Below are 12,735 nucleotides of genomic sequence, written 5' to 3'. Positions count from 1 at the left end.
ACAGGGGCCGGTCAGGGACAAAATTGAGGAGCTGGGCGCGTGCGCCCCCTTGAATACATCAGCGTGGCAATGACACAGGCCCCGTTGCTATGGACGTCCAGAGTTCCGGCCCTGAGGGCAGCAGAGATGCAGGTGCTGGAGCGGAAGGCTCTTGTCGGGTTCCGGCCGAGGGAGCGGCCGCGGGAGCAAGAGTCCTCCACAGGTGCTCGGTCAGCCGGGGAGGAACCGGCCCGCGGCGGGCGATGGGTCGCGGGACTGGGGCAGAGAGCAGGTGTGGGCGCCGCTGGCTGAGCGGCCTCCTAGGATGGCAGAGAGAGGGTTGGGCGTGTCCAACGCAGAGCGGGCCGGCCCATGGGCCGGGCGGCGCGGGAAATGCTGGGCCTGGTGCTTGATGGGTCTCGGTGTTGAAATGATGGAAGGGCGGAAGAGCGGCCCTGGCCAATCTACAGCAACCGTCAGTGGGATGAAGGGCTCTCCCAAACCTCCTCTTCAGCGTCTCAGCGCAGTGGCTCTCAACAGAGGAGACGAACATGCGTGGGTGCGTTCGTGCTCAGCCCTGTCCGACTCTGCGACCCATGGACTGTGTAGCCTTCCAGGTTCCTCTGTCCATGGGATTTTCCAGGCAAGAATGCTGGAATGGGTTGCCATTTCCTTCTCCAGAGGGAATCTTCCCGACCCAGGGATGGAACCCACTCCGACGCCTCCTGCACTGGCAGGCGGATTTTTTATCACTGAGCCACGTGGGAAGTCCCAAGTGAAGGAACTGAGCTCTCCAACCCCAGAAGTAAGGGGCGGCAGAGGTCCCGAAGCCCCCCAGAGGGCGCCTTCGTGGGAGGAGAGCTCCTCAGGGCCCAAGGGTCCTGGCTGTGTTTACTGACTGGTGAGACTTCTGGGGAACTCCAAAGGCCAGGTTCCTGCTTCAGGGACCAAGGTACAGGCCAGACGGCCTGAGACAGATGGAGACAAGGATGGACACAGTGCAGCGCCCAAAGTTAGCAAAGTTTGCTTCTCGGGCCAGTGTCCAAGTTCCCTCTGTGTTCTTTCCTTGATGGAATTTGTAGAGTTCCCAGAATTATATGGACTTTCTCTACTAGTTTGAAAATAGTTTTAAGCCTCAATAAAAATAGGGGGAAAAAATTCTAAGATAATTCTGCCAGGGTTTTGTTGTTTGTTGTTTCCCCAAATAAGAAAAACTAAAGGAGTTTTCCTGCCAGATGTCGCTCATTGGTCATCATCACGGTCTTTATAAACCGGCCAGAAAATATACATCCAGTAGCACTCCTGGCAGGCTTCGCTGGATAAAGAAGAAATGGGGAAGGGAATTGAAGTCCATGTCCACAGGAAACTGTTTAGTTCCATCCAAAGGCCAGCATTTGGCAAGCTTGTGTACTTTTATGGGGCTTCCCAGGTGGTGCTAGTGGTAAAGAACCTGCCTGCCAAAGCAGGAGACTTAAGAACCCAGGTTCCATCCCTGGGTCAGGAAGATCCCCTGGAGGAGGGCATGGCAGTCCACTCCAGTATCCTTGCCTGGAGAATCCTATGGATAGAGGAGTCTGGCAGGTTACAGTCCAAGGGTCACAGAGTTGGACATGACATAGCACACACACATGCACGTGGACTTTTATATGAAAGTGTTAGTCACTCAGTCATGTCCAACTCTGCGATCCCATCAACTATAGCCTGTCAGGCTCCTCTGCCTATGGGATTCTCCAGGCAAGAATACTGGAGTGGGTAGCCATTCCGTTCTCCAGGGGCTCTTCCCGACCCAGAGATCAAAACCAGATCTCCTGCACTGCAAGCAGATTCTTTACAATCTGAGCCAGCAAGGAAGCCTGGTAGTTTTATATGACAAGGAATAACTGAAAATAAATCTCTGCATTTAAAGAGTCAGTTTTACATAAAAATTAAAAAAAAAAAAACCATAAAGTCAGTTCACAAAAAAGTCAATTTTCCTTAACTTGGCTTAATTAAAAAACAGAAAGCATTGGTTGCTATCTTAAGATTTAGGTGGTTGCACGCCCTCTCTTCAAGGGAAGAAACTGCTTCCCTCCAGTTTCCCTCATCAGAGTAGTACTGCTGACACTTTCTGATTTCCAATGACCATGCAGAACATCCGTCCACTTGTGTTTGTCACTTAAAGTCAGGCTGGAAGTAGACACAACTTTCTTAAAGACACTAAGTTAATAAAAGGAAATTAGGATGACATCTTCTACCTGATGTGTTCATGTTTTTTTCTTTTTTAAACTGGAGGATAATTGCTTTACAATGTTGTGTTGGTTTCTGCCATACCATGTGAATCAGCGGTAGGTATACATATGTCCCCTCCCTCTGCGTTCATGTTTAGTTGACAAACTCTGGGCACTCAGCTGCCAAGCTGCGCTGTTTTGCTGACGGGATTCCCCCAACACCTGGCTCCCTGTGGCTTTTTTTTTTCCCCTCTGAGGGAGTCTTCCAGCTTTGAAGACCTGGAGGAGAGACTGAAGAAATTAAAGGTGCAGCTTGGCCTCCAGCCTGATCTTGAGTCAGGCACGCCCCATGCCTGCCCCTCACCTAGCAGGCCCCCAGCCCCCCTCCCAAGAAAAGCTGCTCAGTCAGGCCCTCCTGGGCCTAAGCCCCCAGGGCAGGGCCCCTGGCTGCTGGTCCCCTCCCACTACACTGCTGCCCCCGAGAGCCCAGGCCAGCAGGAGCAGAGTGGGCCCCACGCAGGCCCAGAGCAGAGGACTCTGCCCCCACAGCCTGCATAGCAGGCATGGCTCCTGAGTCCCTGCATCTGGTCAGACCTCTGGGGAGCTGGAGCCTTCCCATCAGGCCCCAGGGCTTCCCAGCGCCAGCTGCCTGGCATCTCCAAGGGACAGAAGCCCCCTGTCCACTTAAACTAGGAGCCCACGGTCCTCACTCTTCTGGCTTGCTCTCCTAGCTAGGACAGTTGGGCCTGCAGGGGCTGGTCTCTCCCTGTCATCCAGCCAGGCCCGTCCGGCTCCTGGTCTCTCCCTCCAGGTTCCAAAAGACATGCTGCTGGTTCAGTCTCTAGAACCCCCGCACATGCACGCCCCACCACCTGGCAGGTGGTGGAAGGGAGGAAGGAAAACCATTGAGTTTCATCCGTCCTCCAGGCTGAGCCCCTCCTGGCAGGGGGGAAGGGAGGGGACATCCTGGCAGAGATAGCCTGCTGCCTCCCCATGTGGACCTGTGCCCCGCCACCCCCCACCGAGCTCCTCAGAGAGGAGTGGCTGGGACAGGGCAGTGGTGACCCCACAGGAAGGCATCTTAGGAAGGACGAGGGCAGTCCTGCCCACAGGACTCTGCCAGCCTCGCCTCACCTGAGGGCAAGACTCCCCCACCTGGCAGGCCCCAGCTCCCCTTAAAGAAAAGCTGCTCAGTCAGGCCCTCCTGGGCCTGAGCCCCCAAGGCAGGGCCCCTGGCTGCTGGTCCCCACCCTACCCACCAAAGCAGTGCTGGGATCTCCGGCCCCTGAAGCCCCTCCTGGCTCTGGGGTGAACAAGAGCCGAGCACCAAGCCCTCAGATGGGCTGCCTCGGGCTCAGATCTGGAGAGGGTCCTGGGGCCAAGCCTAAGTTCTCTGCCCCCACCCTCGTCTTCCTGCACTGTTTGCCCTTGGTGAGTGACCACCTACTCAGATGCTCTGACACTGTCCTCTCCCCTGTGGAGCCATGCCCCATCTCCCCCCCACACACCTGCCACAGATGGATCAACAGGCTCATCCAACAGAGGTCAGCAGAGCCAGGCCGTCCCCAGAAGCATGGAGGGTGGGGGGGCCTTCAGCACAGGCACATAGCTGCCTGCCCATTCTGCTGAGGCCAGGAGACCTGCCATGAGCACTGGCTGGCCTGCCCCTTCCCAGGAGAAGAGCAGGGTCAGCTGCATGATCTGGACAGAACTTGGAAGCATGTTTTCAAGCCCGTTGGCACTGACGGAGCCCCAGCATCATCTGGAGGAGGGGTGGTGAGTGGTGCCTGCGGGAGTGATTCTCGGAGGAAGAGCCACCAAGCTTGGCCTCAAGTGCCCTCTCGTCCAGCAGGGGCTGGCCCTGGAGCAGAAGAAGGAGGGAGATGGGAGCTGGCTGGGACTATGGGCATACAGTGAGTTGAGAAGTTTGTGGCTCTCACCCCCCTGCTCTGGGCAGCACCCCAAGCGCTGTGTGGCACCAGAGTGGGGTGGCCGAGGCCTCAGCTCCTATGGACACTGCCATCATGGGCTCAGGCAAGCTGCTGGCCACCCCCACTGTCCCTGTGCTTGTGTACACACCTGGGGGGAACGGTGGTGGTGGGGACTTTCCTTCCTGCCAGGCTCTCGTGTCTGTGGCTAGGATGACATAATTTGTCGTGGGTGTGTTCCCTGACACTTCTGAAATGTGAGTGATGAGTGCCAGGAATTTTAATTCCTGGTCAGTAAGCAGGGGTCGCATCCGCCCCACCTGGTCCTACCCAGGAAACCTCAGCCCCCCTCCCTCCTTGAGAAGGGAGCTGTCCTGAGAGCCCCCTGCCTGCTACTGGCAGCCAAAAGCACTCCTCACCCTAACTACTGAGTTGCTGGGGCTGCGTCCGCCTCCCACCCAAGGGCTGGAATCTGTGGGGTGGGGACTCCCAGAGGGTCCCCACCTTACCACACTCACCTCTAGGGAGAGCTATGACTTCCACTGACATTTTTGTTTTAATGGACGTTGAAAAAAAATTTTCATCCCAGGAAAAAAGCACAGACACACAGCTGTCGCCCTCTAGCTTCCTGAACTGCCCCCTCACCCCAGCAGGAGGCTATGAGGACTCACACGTCCCTCAGGGCGGCTGTGCTTCCGGCCCTGGCCCGACAGAATTTATTACTGCCGCCATGGAAACAGCTCCTGCTCCAGCGAGACACCGCCAGCCGTACCACCCACTCCTGGACATCCACCTCCCAGAGACCTAGATCCAAACCTAGTGGCCATCCAGCCTCCTCACAGATGGCCTTTGTCCATTACCTGGCTCTCACAAACCCCTGCCGTCAGGCAAGTCCTGGGCTGCAGCGAAGACCCCACACAAGAAATCCTTGTCAAGTTAGGGAGCAGCAGTCACCTGTGAGTGAGAACCGTGCCCACCCAGCACCACTAGAGGAGCCTCTGTTCGAGGGTCCCCAGGAAGCAGCAACTCCTCCCCGGCCCAGCCCACTCCTGCTGCATGGACCTGGCCCTGTGGGTCACGCCCTCTTGCCCGGCCCTGACTTTCAGGTGCACGGGGATGCTCGGGGTTGCCTTAGGAAGTGGCATGTGTAAGTCCCTGCAGGCCTCAGCCTGGGCCCCGACCCAGAGCGGACCATGTAGCCAGGGCTTGCGAGTCAGGGGAGGTGGAGGGAAGGGGTGGGGTAGGGACAAAGCTGTTTCCTGGAGACTTTCCAGATGGGGCCTGGACTCTAAGACCTTTGAGAACTGCCTGGGATGATGCAAGGACTGCACTTCCAAGACAAGGGCTTCCAGGAGAGGCATTCCCAGGCCTGGAGATGACCTGGGGCTCCTCTCTGGGCCTCAGCGTCCAGCAGAGATGAGGCGAGGCAGGGAGTAGGGGTGCATCTTCCAGCTGCTCTGCCCTCTCTCAGGGATGGAAGCATGTTTTGGGAAAAGGGGCTCACCACTAGTCTGTAACATGTGACTGAACCACTGGGAAACCGCCCGTCAGCACTCCTGCTTTTTCTCCTGCTGCCTGTGCAGTGCGCTGCAAGCTGGGCTTGTGGGTGCAGCATGGAAGGAAGCCCTCTCTGGGTGCCTAGTGGGCTGGCACCTGCAGAGTACCCAGGGATCGGGGTGGGGAACTCAGGCCTCCACAGGGGAAATCCTGCCCCTCAGGGGTGGATCAGGCCCAGGTTCAGGCCCAGGGAGGGGTCCAGGCCTTGGTCAGTGCTTTCTGGGACCTTGAGACCCTGATGTTCAGGCTCACCAGCCACGGGACCAGGCCAGCTGCTAAGATCACAGGAGCCCCTGATCCTCAACTGACCACTGAGCACCAGTCAGGATATAAGCAGAAACCTTCAGTGGCACAGGTCACAGTGCCAGGCTTCCCTGGGCCTGCCTCAAGGGGATGGGGGGACATGGAGGAGAAACAACATCTATCTGGTAGGCCCCTCAAGCCTGGCCTGGACAGGCACTACCATCTGCCTTGGGGTTAACTCACCACCTGAGCCCTGCTCCTCACCCTGCTCACATAGGCAGTGTGTGTGTGTGGTGGGGGGGCACAGGAATGCCAAGCACACTGAACTGGTGGGTGGTGCAGGTCTTGGGTGCCTGCACGGGGGCCACGAGATGCTCAGAGGTAGGTGTTTGGGAAAATGGTAGCAGGTCAGCTTGCTAGAAGCCGCCCCCTGCCCCCAATACACCCACCAGGCCAGGCAGACTGAGCTGCCATCTGAGGCCCCAAGACCACCTCTCAGCCCTGCAGTTGCTTGGATTAGGGGTTCTCCTTCCCATTAGCAGGGGGCAGCATAGCCAAACTGCAGCTGAGGGAGTAGCCGTGCCAACAGAGGTGGGGGGTCCCAGCAATGCCCTCAGAATCAGGGCCTGGGCTCTCTGAAGAGAAAGTGCACAGAGGGGCCACGGTGGCCTGCGACCCAGTGCTGGAAAGGGACGGCTCCCCCTCCTCCCCAGCACCAGGTGGGATACCATCCTCTCCTACCAGAGCCCTTTCTTTTACTTGAAACCTTTCACGGGGCTGGCATGTTTTGACAAGGAGTAAAGCACGCTCAGGAGACTGCAAGGCTGAGTTTACATCTGATTTATTGTATTTTATTTTAAAGGCTGGGTCATTAGTGGGGAAGACAAAAAGTGAGCATTGAGTCAGCACAGGTGGGGAGGAGGTGCCTGTGGGGCCAAGTGGTAGCAGCACTGCCCGCCCTTGGGACTTGTCTGGTGGCCCCAGCACAGTAAGGAGTGACAGGAAGTGGACACTGCAGGGATGGCTGAGGTGCAGCACCCAGAAGCATCTTGCTTGTCCCTGCCCCAGCACAGAAGCCCTCCACCCAGCACAGGGAAAGCCCCCTGCAAGTGCCAGCCTCTGGGCCCTATAGGAATAGGCTCTCCTGTATGCAGGGTCCTGAATGCCAGGCTCTTGTTGCATTCTTCTCAAAAGGTGCCACCTGGGTCCCAGAGGCTGTGGCTGGGCCCAGGAGGGTTCTGGGTAGGAAGGCAGGGCCACTGTTCCCAGCAAGCAAAGCACTGCCCCCAAGCCAGCTGAGCATGCCAGTGAAGACTGACTCTCCAGCCACCCAGCTGCTAACCACAGGACCAACTGCCAGCACTTCCCCGCCCCTTTTCCTGACACTATCCCCTCCAGGAAACCATGGGACCTGGCCAGAGCCAGCTCCTTCCCTTCCCACCCTGGACCCGACTGGCTGGTGGGGACTCAGAACGGCCATCTGGACCAAGCTCCCTCAAACAGATGCCAGCCTTTGCCACCAGACGGGCTGGCCTCTAACACAAGTGGGAGGCCCGGCTGCCCAGACGCCCTGTGGCCCTGGGTCCAGAGCCATCTGGAGTCTGATGTTCTCAACGGTCCCCCTGACGCCTTGTCCATCTCCCCGCTAAATTCTGCCCAAAGGACACCACCGAGTGCCTAGGTCTGGACCGGGCAGGGGAGGGAGTCGCAACGGCACGCGCTGCTGCCATAGCTACGGCGGAAGGTGAGGCGAGGCTGCGTCCTGGAGGGCGGACGCCGGAGCGGGGCGCGCTCCTGCGCGGGGGTCCCGCGGGCCTAAGGCCGGTCAGCATCCCATCCCCGGGGCAAGACCCACCGGGCTCGGGAGAAGGGGGCCCTCGGGTGCGCGGGCGCGGCCGGCTCACGGTTCCCGGCCTCCAGTCCTCGGCGGCTGGGGACGCGGGGCGCGGCTGCGCTCGCCTTCGGGCGTGCAGGCCTTGGCTGACAGCGCCCTCTCGCGGCCCGAGCGGAAGGCTGCGGTCACGGTCACCAGGTAGGCGGTGCCGGGCGCCAGACCCTGAAGCGTGGTGCTGTTCTCGCCCGCGGGCACCTCCACGCTCTGCGCGGCCCCGCCCCTCAGGGGCCCAACCTGCACGTGGTAACCGAGCGCGGCGTCCGGGCCCAGCGCCGGGGCCCAGCTCACGCGCAAGCTGCGCGGCCTGGCGTGCGAGACGACGATGAGCTCCGGCCCGGTCTCCTCTGCGCGGGCGTGGGGGTGGGGGTGCGAGAAGTGCCCGTGAGCGGGAGGGGGCCGCGGCGCCCTGCGGGACCCGTACCCCCAGCCCGCCCGGCCCTGTGCCCCGCCTCACCTGGCAGTGTGCGCACCCGCAGGTGCTGTGATCTTAAGAGCCGCACGTTGGACTCCGGCACCAGGGCTACGTCGTAGTCCGTGTCTGGGTCCAGACCGGTCCAGGCCCAGCCCGTGGCGTTCCCTGGCAGCTGCTGACTGCGCGCAGCCCCCGGATCCGTGCTGGGCTTCAGTTCCAACACGTAATAGCCTGAGTCTGCCGTCAGTAGGGACGGCCAGGCCAGGCGGAAGCCGCTGGACGTAACCTCGGAGGCATGGAGCTGCTGCGGCCACATCGCATCTGAGGAGGGTGCAGAGGGTCAGAGGACAGAGGTGGCTTCTCTCGTGTTCTCTGACTGCTGATTCCGGGTAGACTCCCAGAGCCTGGGAGCAGGAGTGCCGGGAGCCAGGCTAGCCTCGGCCACGCCTACCAGATGCTAAGGATCCGCCAAAGCGCGCTGGCGCCAGGCTGGAGGAAGGACGCGAGCGCAACCAGCCACCCCCACTCCTCCGCCTTCGGCCGCTTCAGGAGCTTCCCTCCCCACCTTAGCTCCAAACTCAGACCAGTGGAGAGTTATAGCGGCCACCTCCCACCCACCACTCGGTCCAGTGGGCTGGACAAAGGGCCCTCAAGGGTGGCAGGGTTCAAAATGATGTCAGAGGACGCCCTCCCCACCACTCTGGGCAGTACGAGTGACCAGCACGGGGTCTGGGATCAGTTCTGCTCTGGAGAGTCAAGGAAAAGGGGCTCACAGTATGGCCAGATGAGAGGCCACTGGAGAATGCCCTGAGGGGCAGGAGAGATGTGACAAGCCCAAGGGCAGCTGGACCTGGAGGAGAGTGTGGTGGGGGGACTTCAGGGTGGGACTCCCAAACGTTACTCCTGAGCTTTGATGCCAAGCCCCAGAGGGTCATCTCAGTGACCTGGCAGGTGGGTGAGGCTAACAGATGTCTACACAGGGTTAAGTCAGGACCCGATGCTGTGAATGCTGGGTGCCCAGCTGCCCAGCTGGCACTCCCCTTGCCCATCGCCACATTTAGACCCTTCCCCCAATCCCAGGAGAGCCACCCTACTGCCTCACTGCCCTGCAGCCTTGGGCTTTTCCTGTCCAGCTGCTTGCCTTTTCTCCTGCTGTCCCCTTCAAGCTCAGCCCCAGTGGCTGGCCCATGGGCCGCCAGGGCCAGGTGCCCTGGAGCAGATCTTCAGAAAGACCCTCTACCTCCCTCCAACCCACAGTCCAACTCCTTCCGGTTTCAGGTGGATGATTAACTGCAGGCCAAAACTCAGGAAGACCCTGGGGTTGTTGGCATTTTTTCAGTGGCTACAGCAAACCCTGCCAGTGACCAGGCCCTTTAACTCCACCTCCCTCCCCTCCCTGTCCCTCTCCCTAGCTGGGTCAGAGGGATCCAGAAGAAAGTCCGTGGGGAGCTGCTAGCCCCTGCAGCAGGCTCTCCCAGTTCCAGCCTCCTTTCCTGCAATCCCCAGCAGTGCAGTCCTGCTAAAACCCCCTTCCCCTGGGGGAAGTAGGGACCCAGCTCTGGTCGGGGGGGGGGGGGGGGCACTCTCTGCTCTTCCTGCCCTGGCCCTCCCCCTTCCTCCAGGCATGGTGGGCCCATATACAGAGCTCTCAGGCTTGAAACCTCCTTCTCTACCTCTCCACATAGCCACAAGCCACATCTGCTCAGATGCAGCCCCCGGCTCCCTCGGCTCTCACCAAACCCTCTACTCTCCAGTAGGGAGCCTCACCTGGAGGTGTTTCCTCAGACCTGTCCTCTGTCCCACCTCAGCCCAGGTGGTGGGACCCCTGTGGTGACCAGTTGGAGTGTGTCCCTGGAGAAGCCGGGTGTGCAGCCCTAGCCTCTGCTCCAGGCATGCGAGTTCCTCCTGGAGTCTTCCCGGCCCTCTTCCCAGCTGGGGTTCCCCAGGCCCCCTCCCACCTACCGAGGATGGAGCCCCTCAGTGCCTGGGTGATGATGTGCAGGTCATCCACATCCACAAAGCGCAGGTGCTTCTCAGCGGGGGCCGAAGCGGCGGCAGACAGCTCCAGGAGGTTGCCCCGGCCAGTGCTGACGATGAAGACGGTGACCCCCAGGTCCTTCAGCTCCTGCATGGGGGGCCCCACGGGGTCGCTGGAGCCACCGTCTGTCACCCACACCAGCACCTTGGGCACCCCCAGCCGGGCCCCTGCCGCCTTGGAAAACAGTTGCTCCTTGGCATATGCCAATGCCAGGCCAGTGTTGGTGTCGCCCATGCGCTGGGCTGCAGCCCGTATGGCGTCCTGGACAGCTGAGCCTGAGCTGTGCTGGCCGAAGGGGAACTCGGTGTGCGGTCGGCTGCCCACGTGCACCAGGCTGGCACGCAGGGCCCCAGGACCCACGGGCAGCAGGGCCGCCAGCCGCCCCAAAAACTCCCGAACTCGGGAAAACTCATAATGAGACACGCTGGCCGAACTGTCCAACAGAAACAGCAGGTCCCCCTGAAGGGCAGATGCGGGAAGGCCTGGGGGAGAGGGGAGGGTTCAGCTCCTGGTGGTGACCCCCAGACAGCCCCACACCCAGGGCAGAACCCCCAGGGCCTGAAATTTCCCTAAGCTGGCACTCGCCCTTACCCAAGGAAACCCAGAAGGCCAGCTCAGCTATACCTCAAAGGTCCTGGGATGGCACCCCAGGGGGAGAGGGGCCCTAAAGCCAACAGGAGGTCCGAACCCTCAGCAATTCCAGTTCTACACCCTGGCCACATACCAAGGGTTCCCTCTGGGCTCCTGTCTCATCTGCAAAGAAAAGCTGACCCCTCCTAGCCCCCACCCCCTCCCTGTCTTCAGGGGAATCTAGGCGGGTTGGAGCTCAGTGTCCTGGCCCCGCCCCCAGGTGTGGTGGGTGGATAGGTCTGGGTCACCGGGGCCTGGCTTCCTAGAAGCAGTCTACACAGCTCACACTCCAGGTAAGGCAACCAGTGGGGGGTGGGGTGGAGGCATTAGGCAGCTGAGGAGACTGAGGACAGAGGAGGAGGCAGGGGGAAGACAGAGCACTGACTGCAGCCTCTCCCATAGTCCAGACGGCTGGGTTGGAGTCCTGACCCCACTTACAGATGATGTCATCCCTGCCTGGGCCCCATCCTCTGCTCTGTCCGGACCCAGGAAGCAGGTTACCTGCTGCAGGAGCCTGAGGGCCCGATCACCCCTCCAGCGACTATGCCTTGCTCTCCGCTCCCCAGGGAGCAGATGGGCCCCTGGGTCACGAGCAGACAGCGGCCTGGGGTGTCTCGGCCTGGTACTAGCCTTGGGGCCTCAGTTTCCCTCAACCTAGTTGAACTACGCCAACCCTCTTACCATCCCTCGTCTAAGGGTCATTCCAAGCAAAGGGAAAACTGAGGCAGGAACAAGCCTCCCCGATTGGCACCGCCCACTCCCCCGATCAGGCCCTAAAATCCCGCCGAGATGCCGGCGGGGCCTGCGCCTCACGTGGGTGGGGTCCCCTGCCAGCCGCCCCCGCCCCACAGCAGCGGAAGGAGAGCGTGGCTCAGCGCGGACATCAGAGAGTGGACGGGCACAGAGAGCCGAGCCTGACCCAGCCGCCCGCCTCACTCACCACGTTCCGCGCCGCTCCGCGCCAGCCGCAGGCTCAGGGCCAGGCCGATCACCGTCCAGGGCAGCATCGCGCGCGACAGGACGGCAGCGCTCTCCCTGCACTGGTGTTTCGCTCGCTCCTGGGCTGTGGGGCGCGCAGCCGCGCGGGTCCGACCCGGGCCCCGCCCCCTGGAAGCCCCGCCTACCGCGGCCCTGCCCCGAGGTCCCTCCGAGGCGCGCGCGCGCGCTTCCCCGCGTGCGGAGGAGCACTGGCTCTGGGGAGGCGCACGCTCGCAAGGAGAGGCCCAGGCGCGCGGCGACACGCTCCATTCATACGCGCGTGGCATGCACACACATAAACTCTTCGGTCACCCTTTGGGCTGTAAGGCCTTGGAGTCTGCCTTGCTTCTACCCCCTGCCCCTTCAGCCAGGAGCAGAGCAGGGAGCCACCAAGCTGGATCATCCCTAGGCTTGCTGTCTTTGTATCCTCAGCGCTGGGAGTCCCTGAAGCCAAGTACAAGAGAAGAGCCCCAGGAGGTGTGAGAGTGTGGGGGTGACACCAGAAACAAGGGTTGGGAAGGGGCAGGTGTATGAAAGCAAAGATCAGGAGGGCAGAACTTAGAACGTTGGGCGAGGGGGAAAAAACCTCAGACATTCAAGGAGGGGTTTTCTGAGGGGACACAAAGACCCCCACCTCATCAGGCTTCTTGGAGGAAGAGGCATACAGCTGAGGATGGCTGATTAAGGCCTGTCCTGTGTGATCATGCTGGGCCTATAGCTGTCCCCAGTAAGAGGCCCAAGGCCGGGGCAGAGGCCAAACTCTAGGACTGAGGATAGACCCTCCCCAGCAACGCACTGGGGAAGCCCTCCAGGGATTCACTGTGACCAGGAACCTTGCATCTGGGATCTTGGCTGGACCAGAGCAGAGG

At 60.7% G+C, this 12,735-nt stretch overlaps 1 protein-coding gene and 1 long non-coding RNA gene across 4 annotated transcripts; one reads left to right on the top strand and one right to left on the bottom strand.

The window, feature by feature from the left end:
* Positions 1–86: 86 nt before the first annotated feature.
* Positions 87–2,211, top strand: LOC145505658 (uncharacterized). Its single transcript, XR_014053187.1, has 2 exons — positions 87–740; positions 1,409–2,211. It is a non-coding gene; the product is annotated as an uncharacterized LOC145505658 (long non-coding RNA).
* Positions 2,212–6,739: 4,528 nt separating this feature from the next.
* On the bottom strand, positions 6,740–11,948 carry VWA1 (von Willebrand factor A domain containing 1). 3 transcript variants are annotated; one of them, XR_014053184.1, is made up of 4 exons: positions 11,829–11,948; positions 10,183–10,345; positions 8,263–8,541; positions 6,740–8,152 (listed from the first exon to the last, which is right to left on the bottom strand). XR_014053184.1 is itself a non-coding variant. In XM_081488272.1 (4 exons), the coding sequence occupies exons 1-4, from the start codon at positions 11,893–11,895 to the stop codon at positions 7,815–7,817; spliced, it is 1,317 nt and encodes a 438-aa protein (XP_081344398.1). In that variant the 5' UTR covers positions 11,896–11,948; the 3' UTR covers positions 6,740–7,814. The 3 variants fall into 3 exon arrangements, 2 of the variants coding, with proteins under 2 accessions (XP_081344398.1, XP_081344399.1); XM_081488272.1 differs by having other exon boundaries at positions 8,188–8,541; positions 10,183–10,740; XM_081488273.1 differs by having other exon boundaries at positions 10,183–10,740.
* Between the last annotated feature and the right edge of the window lie 787 nt (positions 11,949–12,735).

Source organism: Giraffa tippelskirchi, chromosome 5 (assembly GCF_054371585.1).
Source record: "Giraffa tippelskirchi isolate mGirTip1 chromosome 5, T2T-mGirTip1v1.2.pri, whole genome shotgun sequence".
Taxonomy (NCBI): domain Eukaryota; kingdom Metazoa; phylum Chordata; class Mammalia; order Artiodactyla; family Giraffidae; genus Giraffa; species Giraffa tippelskirchi.
Note: the sequence above shows the minus strand (reverse complement) of the source record. Positions and strands in the feature narration are given on the sequence as shown.